A 12719-nucleotide genomic window follows, 5' to 3' on the forward strand; every position below is an offset into this window, starting at 1 on the left:
TGTTGGCTTCATAGAATGAATTAGGTAGTTTTCCCTCCACTTCGATTTTTTTGAAGAGTTTGAAGAGAATTGGTACTAATTCTTTCTGGAACGTTTGGTAGAATTCACATGTGAAGCCATCTGGTCCTGGACTTTTCTTTTTAGGAAGCTTTTGAATGACTAATTCAATTTCTTTACTTGTGATTGGTTTGTTGAGGTCATCTATGTCTTCTTGAGTCAAAGTTGGTTGTTCATGTCTTTCCAGGAACCCGTCCATTTCCTCTAAATTGTTGTATTTATTAGCGTAAAGTTGTTCATAGTATCCTGTTATTACCTCCTTTATTTCTGTGAGGTCAGTAGTTATGTCTCCTCTTCCATTTCTGATCTTATTTATTTGCATCCTCTCTCTTCTTCTTTTTGTCAATCTTGCTAAGGGCCCATCAATCTTATTGATTTTCTCATAGAACCAACTTCTGGCCTTATTGATTTTCTCTATTGTTTTCATGTTTTCAATTTCATTTATTTGTGCTCTAATCTTTGTTATTTCTTTCCTTTTGCTTGCTTTGGGGTTAGCTTGCTGTTCTTTCTCCAGTTCTTCCAAATGGATAGTTAATTCCTGAATTTTTGCCTTTTCTTCTTTTCTGATATAGGCATTTAGAGCAATAAATTTCCCTCTTAGCACTGCCTTTGCTGCGTCCCATAAGTTTTGATATGTTGTGTTTTCATTTTCATTCGCCTCGAGGTATTTGCTAATTTCTCTTGCAATTTCTTCTTTGACCCAGTCGTTGTTTAGGAGTGTGTTGTTGAGCCTCCACGTATTTGTGAATTTTCTGGCACTCTGCCTATTATTGATTTCCAACATCATTCCTTTATGGTCCGAGAAAGTGTTGTGTAAGATTTCAATCTTTTTAAATTTGTTAAGACTTGCTTTGTGACCCAGCATATGGTCTATCTTTGAGAATGATCCATGAGCACTTGAGAAAAAGGTGTATCCTGCTGTTGTGGGATGTAATGTCCTATAAATGTCTATTAAGTCTAGTTCATTTATAGTAATATTCAGATTCTCTATTTCTTTGTTGATCCTCTGTCTAGATGTTCTGTCCCTTGATGAGAGTGGTGAGTTGAAGTCTCCAACTATTATGGTATATGAGTCTATTTCCCTTTTCAGTGTTTGCAGTATATTCCTCACGTATTTTGGGGCATTCTGATTCGGTGCGTAAATATTTATGATTGTTATGTCTTCTTGTTTAATTGTTCCTTTTATTAGTATATAGTGTCCTTCTTTGTCTCTTTTAACTGTTTTACATTTGAAGTCTAATTTGTTGGATATTAGTATAGCCAATCCTGCTCTTTTCTGGTTGTTATTTGCATGAAATATCTTTTCCCAACCTTTCACTTTCAACCTATGTTTATCTTTGGGTCTAAGATGTGTTTCCTGTAGACAGCATATAGAAGGATCCTGTTTTTTAATCCATTCTGCCAATCTATGTCTTTTGATTGGGGAATTCAGTCCATTGACATTTAGTGTTATTACTGTTTGGATAATATTTTCCTCTAACATTTTGCCTTTTGTATTATATATATCATATCTGATTTTCCTTCTTTCTACACTCTTTTCCATATCTCTCTCTTCTGTCTTTTTGTATCTGACTCTAGTGCTCCCTTTAGTATTTCTTGCAGAGCTGGTCTCTTGGTCACAAATTCTTTCAGTGACTTTTTGTCTGAGAATGTTTTAATTTCTCCCTCATTTTTGAAGGATAATTTTGCTGGATATAGGAGTCTTGGTTGGCAGTTTTTCTCTTTTAGTATTTTAAATATATCATCCCACTGTCTTCTAGCTTCCATGGTTTCTGCTGAGAAATCTACACAAAGTCTTATTGGGTTTCTCTTGTATGTAATGGATTGTTTTTCTCTTGCTGCTTTCAAGATCTTCTCTTTCTCTTTGACCTCTGACATTCTAACTAGTAAGTGTCTTGGAGAACGCCTATTTGGGTCTAATCTCTTTGGGGTGCGCTGCACTTCTTGGATCTGTAATTTTAGGTCTTTCATAAGAGTTGGGAAATTTTCAGTGATAATTTCTTCCATTAGTTTTTCTCCTCCTTTTCCCTTCTCTTCTCCTTCTGGGACACCCACAACACGTATATTTGTGCGGTTCATATTGTCCTTGAGTTCCCTGATACCCTGTTCAAATTTTTCCATTCTTTTCCCTATAGTTTCTGTTTCTTTTTGGAATTCAGATGTTCCATCCTCCAAATCACTAATTCTATCTTCTGTCTCTTTAAATCTATCATTGTAGCTATCCATTATTTTTTCTATGTTTGCTACTTTATCCTTCACTTCCATAAGTTCTGCGATTTGTTTTTTCAGTTTTTCTATTTCTTCTTTATGTTCAGCCCATGTCCTCTTCATGTCCTCCCTCAATTTATCGATTTCATTTTTGAAGAGGTTTTCCATTTCTGTTCGTATATTCAGCATTAGTTGTCTCAGCTCTTGTGTCTCATTTGAGCTATTGGTTTGTTCCTTTGACTGAGCCATATTCTCAATCTTTTGAGCGTGGACAGTTATCTTCTGCTGCTGGCGTCTGGGCATTTATTCAGATTTCTCTTGGTGTTGGACCCAGCAAGGTTGTAATATTTTTCTGTGAAATCTCTGGGTTCTGTTCTTCTTATCCTGCCCAGTAGGTGGCGCTCGTGGCACACGTTTGTCTGCGGGTCCCACCAGTAAAAGGTGCTGTGGGACCTTAAACTTTGGAAAACTCTCGCCGTCCTGGGGGTTCGCTAGCCGAAGCGGCTTGAGCCGGTCCGGGGTCCGAACGCAGGGAGGGTTGCTGGTCGCCGCAGCCAGGGAAAGAGCCCGTCCGAATTTCCTAGTCGGCCCTGGGCAACAAGCGTGGCGGGAGGGCGCCAGCGGCAGCGGCCCGCCCGAGAGAGTGCACGTTCCCCGGGAGTCACGGGGTCACCGTTCTCTGCGGCCTGGGGGTTTCCGATCCAATTCTCTCAGTTGGTCCGGGGGCTGCGCGTGGTGTGGGCGCCAGTCGCCTTGGTTTCAGGGGACCACCTCTCCAATTCTCCCAGCCGGCCCGGGAAGGGGGAAGGGAGTAACTCCGGCCGCTTGCCACCCCGCCCGGTAAGGCCCGCGCGCCTCGGCGATCTCACCCGAGCTGCTTCTCTCAGCCAGCCAGCCGTTCCAGGATGGGGTACGCTGTCTTTTTTATCTCTGTTGTGGCTTTGGGCGCTTTCTGTATCGTTTCTACTCCCCTAGTAGGTGTCCTGGAGAAGAAACTAAGATCCGCGCGTCTTACTAAGCCGCCATCTTCCAGGAACGAGAGTCATCTTTGACAACTCTCTCTACTCTCCCTACTCTCCCACTTCTAATTAATCAAGAAGGTCTGTACATTCTCCCACCTTAACAAACTCTTGGATCCATCTCCACTTCTATCTATCCCCATAGCTTCTTCCTAAGTTCAGGAACCATAATTAGCCTCCTATTACACTCCATCCTAGACTCCAGCCTTGTACATGCCTCTTTCCCCCTCAAATGACTCTTCATTATTTAGCCAGAGTGGTCTTTCTGTGCTATTGTTTTGCTTTAAAAACCTACTATTGCCTTCAGGATAAACTCTGAATTCTCCTTCATTATCTAACCTCTGTTTTCTTCTCACCATCCTCCTGCTCAAAGGCAATTCTCTAGTAATTCAGACTAGCTGAAATTTCAGCATGTCACCCCAATTTTTTACTCAACCCTTTGCATATAGCACTCCAAATGCTTAGAACTGCATTTCTCTCTGTTTAGACAGAGGATAAATTCTATTGGGTAAGATTCAGTTTAAATCATCTTCCTCAGGAAGCCTTCTTAGATGTCCAAACGATGGGTAAGATGGCTTTAGTATGAGTGATCATTGTATGTTCTATATTCACCCATATTTTAATATTATACCTTAAATTGAAATTGTCTTCTTAGCTAGACCACATTTTTCTTGAGGGTTATACATACAGTATAACAATGTATCTCCAGTGCCAAAAACAGTGCTCAACATGTACAAAGTCTAAATAAATATTTTTGAATGACCAGGTGATGCCCTAGTGAATGATAGGAACCCTAATGTCAGAAGTCACACAATCCTGCTTAGAAGCTTCCAATGACTTCCTATCTTACTTCCATCAAAAGTCAAAGTTATTACAATGGTCTAATTGGCTCTAGATGCTCTGATTTCATCTCCTAACATTTTCCCCTTTATTCACTTTGCTCCAACCATACTTTGTGTCCTTTACTGGAAAAGGTATTTCAGCCAAGGGGTCATTTAAACATGTGCCGGTAGGAAGAAAGGAACTAATAAATACTGAGTTACTAGTATGAATTAGGCTCTGTGCTAGGCACTTTCATGTATCATATCATAGAATCCTTACAATTGCCCTGTGACAAAGGCATCACCACTCCCATTCACAGCTATTAAAAGCTTGACCTTTGAACTTCCTCAATATAATAAAGGGAATATACAAAAAACCCACAGTTAACATCATCCTCAATGGGGAAAAACTGAAAACGTTCCCCCTAAGATCAGGAACAAGACAAGGATGTCCACTATCACCACTATTATTCAACACTGTGTTGGAAGTTCTAGCCAGAGCAATTAGAGAAGAAAAAGAAATACAAGGCATCAAAATTGGAAAGGAAGTAAAACTCTCACTGTTTGCAGATGATATGATACTATATGTCGAAAACCCTGAAAAATTCACAGAAAAACTACTAGAGCTAATAAATGAGTACAGCAAAGTGACAGGTTACAAGATCAACACTCAAAAATCTGTAGTGTTTCTATACACTAGTAATGAACAATCTGAGGGGGAAATTAAAAAAAAATTCCATTTATAATTGCAACCAAACGAATATAATATTTAGGAATAAATTTAACTAAAGATACAAAAGACCCATACAAAGAAAATTACAAGAAATTGTCAAAAGAAATCACAGAAGACCTAAATAAATGGAAGGGCATACTGTGGTCATGGATTGAAAGACTAAATATAGTTAAGATGTCAATTCTACCTAAACTGATTTACAGATTCAATGCAATATCAATTAAAATCCCAAAAACTTATTTTTCAGAAATAGAAAAACCAATAACCAAATTTATGTGGAGGGGCAGGGTGCCCCGAATAGCTAAAAATATTCTGAGAAAGAAAAATGAAGTTTCAAGCCTCTCGCTACCTGACTTTAAGGTGTATTATGAAGCTACAGTGGTCAAAGCAGCATGGTACTGGCATAAAGATAGATATACTGACCAATGGAATAGAATAGAGTGTTCAGATATAGACCCTCTCATCTATGGACAACTGATCTCTGATAAGGCAGTCAAGCCAACTCACCTGGGACAGAACGATCTCTTCAATAAATGGTGCCTAGAGAACTAGATATTCACATGCAAAAGAACGAAAGAGGATCCATATCTCACACCCTACACAAAAATTAACTCAAAATGGATTAAAGATCTAAGCATTAGATCTAAGACCATAAACCTCTTAGAAGAAAATGCACGGAAATATCTTATCAGTCTTATAATAGGAGGCAGTTTCCTAGACCTTACACCCAAAACAGGAGCATTGAAGAAAGAAAGAAAGAAATGGGACCTCCTCAAAATTAAACACTTTTGTGCATCAAAGATCTTTGTCAAGAAAGTAAAAAGACAGCCTACAAAATGGGAGACAATATTTGGAAATGATATATCAGATAAAGATCTAGTATCCAAAATATATAAAGAGATTGTTCAACTCAACAACAAAAAGACAGACAATACAATTACAAAATGGGCAAAAGACATAAACAGACACTTCTCAGAAGAGGAAATACAAATGGCCAAAAGGCACATGAAAAGATGCTCAATTCCCTGGCTATTAGGGAAATACAAATTAAAACCACGAGATATCATCTCACACTCACCAGAATGGCCATTATCAATAAAACAGAAAACGACAAGTGCTGGAGAGGTTGTGGAGAAAGAGGTACACTTATCCACTGTTGGTGGGAATGTCAAATGGTACAACTGCTGTGGAAGGCAGTTTGGCAGTTCCTCAGGAAGCTAAGTATAGTACTGCCATATAACCCGGCAATACCACTGCTAGGTTTCTACTCAGAGGACATGAGGGCAAGAACACAAAAGGACATTTGCACACCAATGTTTATAGCAGCATTATTTACAATTACCAAGAGATGGAAACAACCATCTTAGCCATGAGTGGCTAAGAAAGCTGTGGTATATACATACAATGGAATATTCTGCAGCTGTAAGACAGAATAAAGTCATGAAGTACGTAACTATGTGGATGGACCTTAAGGACATTATGCTGAGTGAGATTAGTCAGAAACAAAAGGACAAATACTGTATGGTCTCACTGATATGAACTGACATTAGCGAATGAACTTGGAGAATTTCAGTTGGTAACAGAGAACATCAGGAGATGTAGATACTGAGTAATTGGAACTGAAGGGATACAGATTGTGCAACAGGACTGATTGTAAATATTCAGAAATGGATAGCACTATACTACCTAACCGTAATACAATAATGTTAGAACTCTGAATGAAGCTGAATGTGAGAATGATAGAGGGAGGAGGACTGGGGGCACAAATGAAATCAGAAGGAAAGATAGACAATAAAGACTGAGATGGTATAATCTAGGAACGCCTAGAGTGTATAATGACAGTGACTAAATGTGCAAATTTAAAAATGTTTCTGCATGAGGAAGAACAAAGGAATGTCAATTATGCAGGGTGTTGAAAATAGATGGTGATTAATATTTTAAAACTAACGTATGTGTGAGACAAGCAAAAAATGTTTATTTGGTATAAAATTTATATTTTGACTCGGGCATTTCCTAATATCACTTATGTGGACAGCTTAATCGAACACCATAGTACTTGGAACCTTGCGTAGGGCATGAGATTTTGTAGGTTTGTCCAGAGTGATGCCTTGATAAATCCCGGAGTGATTTGAACAGTGAATAGGGAAGTGTTTGCAGAGTCCCCTAGGGGGAGTGGTAAGAAAGGGGGAAAATTCAACTTCCCCAAGTAGAGAATTCTTGATATTCACATAGGCAGTGGGGACAACCAAAGCAATAGGCTGAGCCTCCAATCTTGGGGTTTGTTCATAGGAAACTTAATCACGCAAAGGATAGGCTAAGCCTACTTAAATTAGGCCTAAGAGTCACCCCGAAGAGAACCTCTTCTTTGCTCAGATGTGGCTTCTTTCTCTCGGCCGACACAGCAAGCAAAACTCACTGCCCTCCCCCTGCCTACGTGCGACATGGACCTTCCTGGCAACGTGGGACAGAAATCCTAGAATGAGCTGAGACTCAGCATCAAGGGATTGAGAAAATCATCTAGACCAAAAGGGGCAGAAGCGAAATGAGACAAAATAAAGTGTCAACTGGCTGAGAGATTCCAAACAGAGTCAAGAGGTTATCCTGGAGGTTATTCTTACAGATTAAATAGATATCACCTGTTTAGTTAAGGTGTGTTGGAGAGGCTGGAGGGAACTGCCTGAAAATGTGGAGCTGTGCTCCAGTGACCATGTTTCTTGAAGATAATTTATGATGATATGGTTGTCGCAGTGTGACTGTGTGGTTGTGAGAACCTTGTGTCTGATGCTCCTTTTGCCTACCTTATCGACAGACAAGTAAAACATATGGATTAAAAAGAAATAAGTAATGGGGGGAACAAATGTTAAAATAAATTTAGTAGATTGAAAGGCTGGTGATCGGTAAAGGGGAGGGGTAAGGGGTATGGTATGTATGAATTTTTTTCTGTTTTCTTTTTATTGCTTTTTCTGAATTGATGCAGATGTTCTAAGAAATGATCACGATGATGAATACGCAACTATGTGGTGGTAGTATGAGTCACTGACTATACAACAAGAACGGAATGATATGATAAGAATATCTGTGTTTGTATGTGGTTATGTATCATAAAAAAAAACAAAAATAAATAAATAAATAAAAAAGCTTGACCTTCAAGCCGATTTTGAATTGGACCTAAGGAAAACTTTCTTGGAAAGAGTTCAGAGCAGTGACTTTTTCTTCCCTAGTTACCTCCCCACAACCTCCCTCCCCACAACCTCTCTACCTTCTTCTGGGAAGCTGACCTCTATGGACTACATCATTCAAACTCCCTTGCCCCTGGGCTTCTCTTTGGGCTTTGACTTTAGGAGGCACCAACCTAAATGACTGAATGACAGGAGTAGAGAGATACTGGGGAACTTATTCCTGTTTCCCTCTGCCTTACCTAAGTTCTTAGAGTGACTGTATTCCTCTGTGGCCATAAATCTTGTCAGGAAATCCTTCTTCCATAGTTCTAGTTCTAGTGGGGCTTTGGTAGTAACATTCCCTTCCCTTGCCCCTTCAGGCCAGGAGTGTTACTGGCATGTTCTCTCCCTCTATAATTTCATTCATCCAATTTCCAATATCTTCAATTGAGTCTATTCCCCTTACCCTAACTGAAAGCTTCCTATCTCTTACAGGTCTACGTGATCGTCTAAGAAATCTTCCTAAATATTCCATTACCAACAGAGCAAATAGTTGGTCCTATTATTCTGATGAATCTAGTGTGACATTAGCATTCTACTGTCTTCATAGTTTCATGACTGTTTGGCTTTGTCAGCCTGGTCATCCCAGCATGGCAATACATTTGTTAGGTGAAGGGAATTTTAGCAATTAGAACCCTCTAATCAAGAACATATTTTAGCTGGAAGGAATTTTAGAGATTACTTTCTCTCTAAATGCGGAAGTTAAGGCTCAGGGGGAGGTAAGGCTCAGAAAAGGGCTCTTTTCCACACAGCTAAATAGTGGAAAATCTAAGTCTAGAATCTCGATTCTTCCTACTCCTTCACCACGCTATGATGCTGTACTGGGAACTTATTAGGTATGCAATATGCTGATGACTCATTTCCAAATTTATACAGGGATTTTTGTCTGGTTTTTTCAATGCTATGCCCCAGTGTTTAGATGAGTACATAGTATGTGCTCAACAACAAGTCAAATTCCTTGGAAGTGAGCTAATTGGAACTTGGAGGATCATTTATAGTAATAATAACTTTATATATGTAGAGAAAATGTGTACTTTTTAAAGTGCTTTCACACATATGAGCCCATTTGATCTCTCTAAGGTAGACATGTCAGGGATTTTTAGTACTACTTAAAAGGTGCAGGAAACTGAGCCTCTGAGGAATTAAAGGCACAAGGTCTCCTGACTACTAAGCAGCAGAGCTGACATGAGTATTTATATTTTCTGACTCTATTTCACTGATATCTCCATAACTCTTCTATTTCATGTTGCTTCTTCAGTTTTGCCTTTCTGCTTCTAGAGATGGTGGGATGATTCAGGGAGCTAGTCAGAATATTCACAACGAACAGGTAGGTCACACACATGCTGAAAGAAGTGATTTTGCTTCTTTAAAAGGCCACTGTTAAGGGTACTTCTATTCAACTTCTGATTAGAAGCAGCCTGCAGATTTACTACCTGCCTTCACTTCCTGATACTATGAGGCAGTAAACCTGTGGGTACCTGAGAGCAGTTACAACACTTTTGAGATATCAATTCCTGACCAGATCTTTTCTAACTAGATGCTCATAAGAGAAACAAATAACACCTTGTTCTTGGTCTGACCCCATCAGAGAGAGCTGACACATTGGAATTCTTCAAAACCAAAAGTACCAGGAAGCTACCTACAAATCTTTCACTTGAATTCTCTTATAAAGCCACCTTGATCCAAATTTCAGGCAAGTTTCTAGTTTCTATACTAGAATATTCTCTGATCCTAATCAGAGCATTACAGGAGTCAAATCCAACCTAAACATCTAGCCAATTTCTCCGGATTTCAGTTTCCATTAAGAACCCATAGTATCAGATAAGAAAATGGCTGAAGGTCCTGTATCAGATCACAAACTCAGCTATCTCTCAGGTGCCAGGCAAGTAAGTGAAAGCTGAGTGTGGGGAAATCAAGAGTGGTGACATCTGTAGTGAACTGTAATAAACTAATTTAACAGTTGCTTCCCAGCTCCAACTATCAGCTGCTTTGTGGGCATGTGAACCAAGAGTTGACAACTCTTCCATATTTTTTTTAAAACTGGAAATGTGCATTTAAAAAATGTGAAGTCTGGTTTTAAAACGTTAGCTATCAATTCAAACGTGCAGTTCTGTTGCGAACCATGGGTAGCCAGCCAGTTTCATTTTTGCCTACGGAATAGGTTCTTTTCCTATAAGAGAGAGGAAGGATAGCAAATGTGCCACTTCTAAGTCAAATATGGGATAAGGTTTATGGTTGTTTCTCACAAAACAGTGCTAGAAAAGGTGATAAACTTCCTGAGTTAGTAGGAATGTGCCTCATCTGAGATTTGGGGGTATCTGCTTCATGAGTTAAGTGGATTAATGTGTGCTCTCTGGGAGTTATTTGCGGGAATAAAGACCCCTTTGCTAGGTACCTGGGGAAATGTATCTTCTCAGAGAGTGTCTGGGATACCCGTATACTCAAGGAGTATGGGAAGGGGCAATAACCTCTAGGAGTATTGGGAGAACAGAGAAAGAACGAGGGTGGACAGCTACTGAGAAGCACTAGGAGGGGCACCATCTCTTCAGTGAAACTGAGGTTGGAAACAGCTATAACCTCTCCTCGGGCGCCCTCTTTGGGCACCTCTTGCTCACCGTCGGCACGCAGCCATCGACGCCACCGTCCTCCATCTTAACGCATCTTTCTACGCAGGCGCAGCAGAGCCTCAGGTTCCGGCCCAGGGTAGAAGCCCGCTCCGAAGCACGCCGTCCACTCCGCGAGCATGCGCAGACCACGCCCCACTGCGAGCCCACCTCCGACCGCGCCCCTCCCGTCAGCATCCCGCCCTACTGTGCTTCCCCGAGAGGGGCCAGCAGCTTTGAAGTACCCGAGCGTAGGGGGAACGGAGATGAATTTCTGAGTCCCTGCGTGTAGATCACAGATTGATGACGGGAGACAAATTATAACAATATATACTGTTGGGGGTAGGAGGTCAAGGTTAGTTAGGTCCTAAAGGTTTCCCGGAAACAGAACCTAGAAGGCAGTAGAAATGGCTGCCGTATATGCCAACAAGGGGTACAGAATGTGCACAGGCACAGAGGTGTAAAGGTGCATGATGCATGTGGGGTAACTGAAAAGGTGTGCTTTAGAATTGTGGCAGGTTGGTGGGAAATAAACTGGCTACACTGTCTTGGATTTTCAGCTTGGAGGCTGAATAGTTTTAACAATAGAACGATCTACCAGTGTGTGTGAAGAGGACAGGGGAAGAAGGTAAGCGAGGATGATTGCAGTAATCCAGACAGAATCTAAAAACCACTATTCCACTTGAGTAGTGGGAATTGAGATGAGTCAATGGATCAAGAAACATTTTAAAGGTAGAAATGACAGACAACAGCAAATGGTTTGGGAGAAGAGAAGGAAATTAAATGACTGGACCACTGAAATCCATTGAAAGGATTTATTTAGCACAAATGGAAGTGAGGAAGTGGGAAGTCGGATAAATTACCTCCCAGTGCCTCCACTCCATCCCTGCCCGGCAAGTAGTGATAGTGCAATCCCACATAGATATTTCTTGCTTCAGTTTTTCTAATCCCATGTGGAGGAAGACTGTTTTACCTTGTTTCCTCCCTTTTGGGAGTAGACTTTCTACTCCAGCTCTTCCTTGAACAGCCTGAATGAAATGGCCCATATGCACTCCTAGGCTTAACTTTCTGTTTTGTCCATGTCAGTCTCAGCCCTCTGCCAAACCCTGAGGGCAAATTCTTTCCCCAGTGGGGCCTCTTCGTAGTGCTTAAAGCTCAGCTTGAGTTTAGTGATTCTGGACAAAGGAAAGAGATAGCATGAACTAGCTCTCACTGGCACATAATGTCATCTCTTCAAGACCTTTGCAGAAGCTGAGACCCTCATCCCATGTCTGTGTTAATCAGATTGGTGGTTTCTGGTTGAGGCCAAGATGTTACCCGCCAATTGCTACTTTATTAATTGATGCTTATCTAGAAGTGCTTTAGGCTCCACACTTGGGGGAAGGTGCAGGAGAGTAAAGCAGCAAAGCACCACTGGTACAAACTACTTTTATATAGGATGGTCATTCCGATGGTTTTCCACACTTTAGCAGAATTACCAGACACCAAAGGCTGCTATAAGATAATTTATTTTAGTATACAATCTCCTGTAATAATGGCATATACAACAATTAACAATAGCAAAGGTTCTTGGCTTCTGGTTTCATGTAGTGGCCAATACAACTGTAGACAATGCCTAGTCCTCAGGAATTCTGGGAGGCTGCTACCAAGAGGGCACATCACTTCTCTGGGCAAGATTCTGGGAAGTCCCTGAAACAGTCTGTTTCTAGCCTCCCAAGGAATGTTAGGGCCTCCCTTCATTCAACCTTCACAGAGGGGCCAGAGTCTAAGCTCCTTCTGTAGGGGTGAACATCTTTGAGGGAAACAGTGATCACCCCAGTTGAAAGGGAGAGAGGCCAAGGGCTAGATTTTTTTCTGCACAGGGGAAGACAGCCAGAAGGTGAGGGAGATTTTTCTAGACTGGTTTCTACAGTTTTTGGCTTTACTCAAAGCCTATCCAAGAAAGTAATACAGTCCTCTACCCTGGCTCCTTCAACTAACCTTCATGTGTACACACACACACACACACACACACACACACACACACACACACACACCCAAGAACAGCCTCCTACACACAC

At 40.8% G+C, this 12719-nt stretch overlaps 1 protein-coding gene across 8 annotated transcripts in view; it reads right to left on the reverse strand.

Moving 5' to 3' along the window:
- The window catches only part of LOC143673367 (phospholipid-transporting ATPase FetA-like), a 169498-nt gene extending 158626 nt beyond the window's left edge, over positions 1–10872 (reverse strand). For 3 of the 8 annotated variants that reach the window (XM_077147777.1, XM_077147776.1, XM_077147784.1), the window contains exon 1: positions 10672–10872. In XM_077147777.1, coding sequence (XP_077003892.1) covers positions 10672–10857 — 186 coding nt within the window. In that variant the 5' untranslated portion in view covers positions 10858–10872. The remainder of the gene's footprint in view (positions 1–10671) is intronic. The other 5 variants (XM_077147782.1, XM_077147779.1, XM_077147778.1 and 2 more) reach the window with 4 other exon arrangements.
- Positions 10873–12719: the final 1847 nt, after the last annotated feature.

This window comes from Tamandua tetradactyla, chromosome 2 (genome assembly GCF_023851605.1).
Source record: "Tamandua tetradactyla isolate mTamTet1 chromosome 2, mTamTet1.pri, whole genome shotgun sequence".
In the NCBI taxonomy this organism is placed as follows: Eukaryota; Metazoa; Chordata; class Mammalia; order Pilosa; family Myrmecophagidae; genus Tamandua; species Tamandua tetradactyla.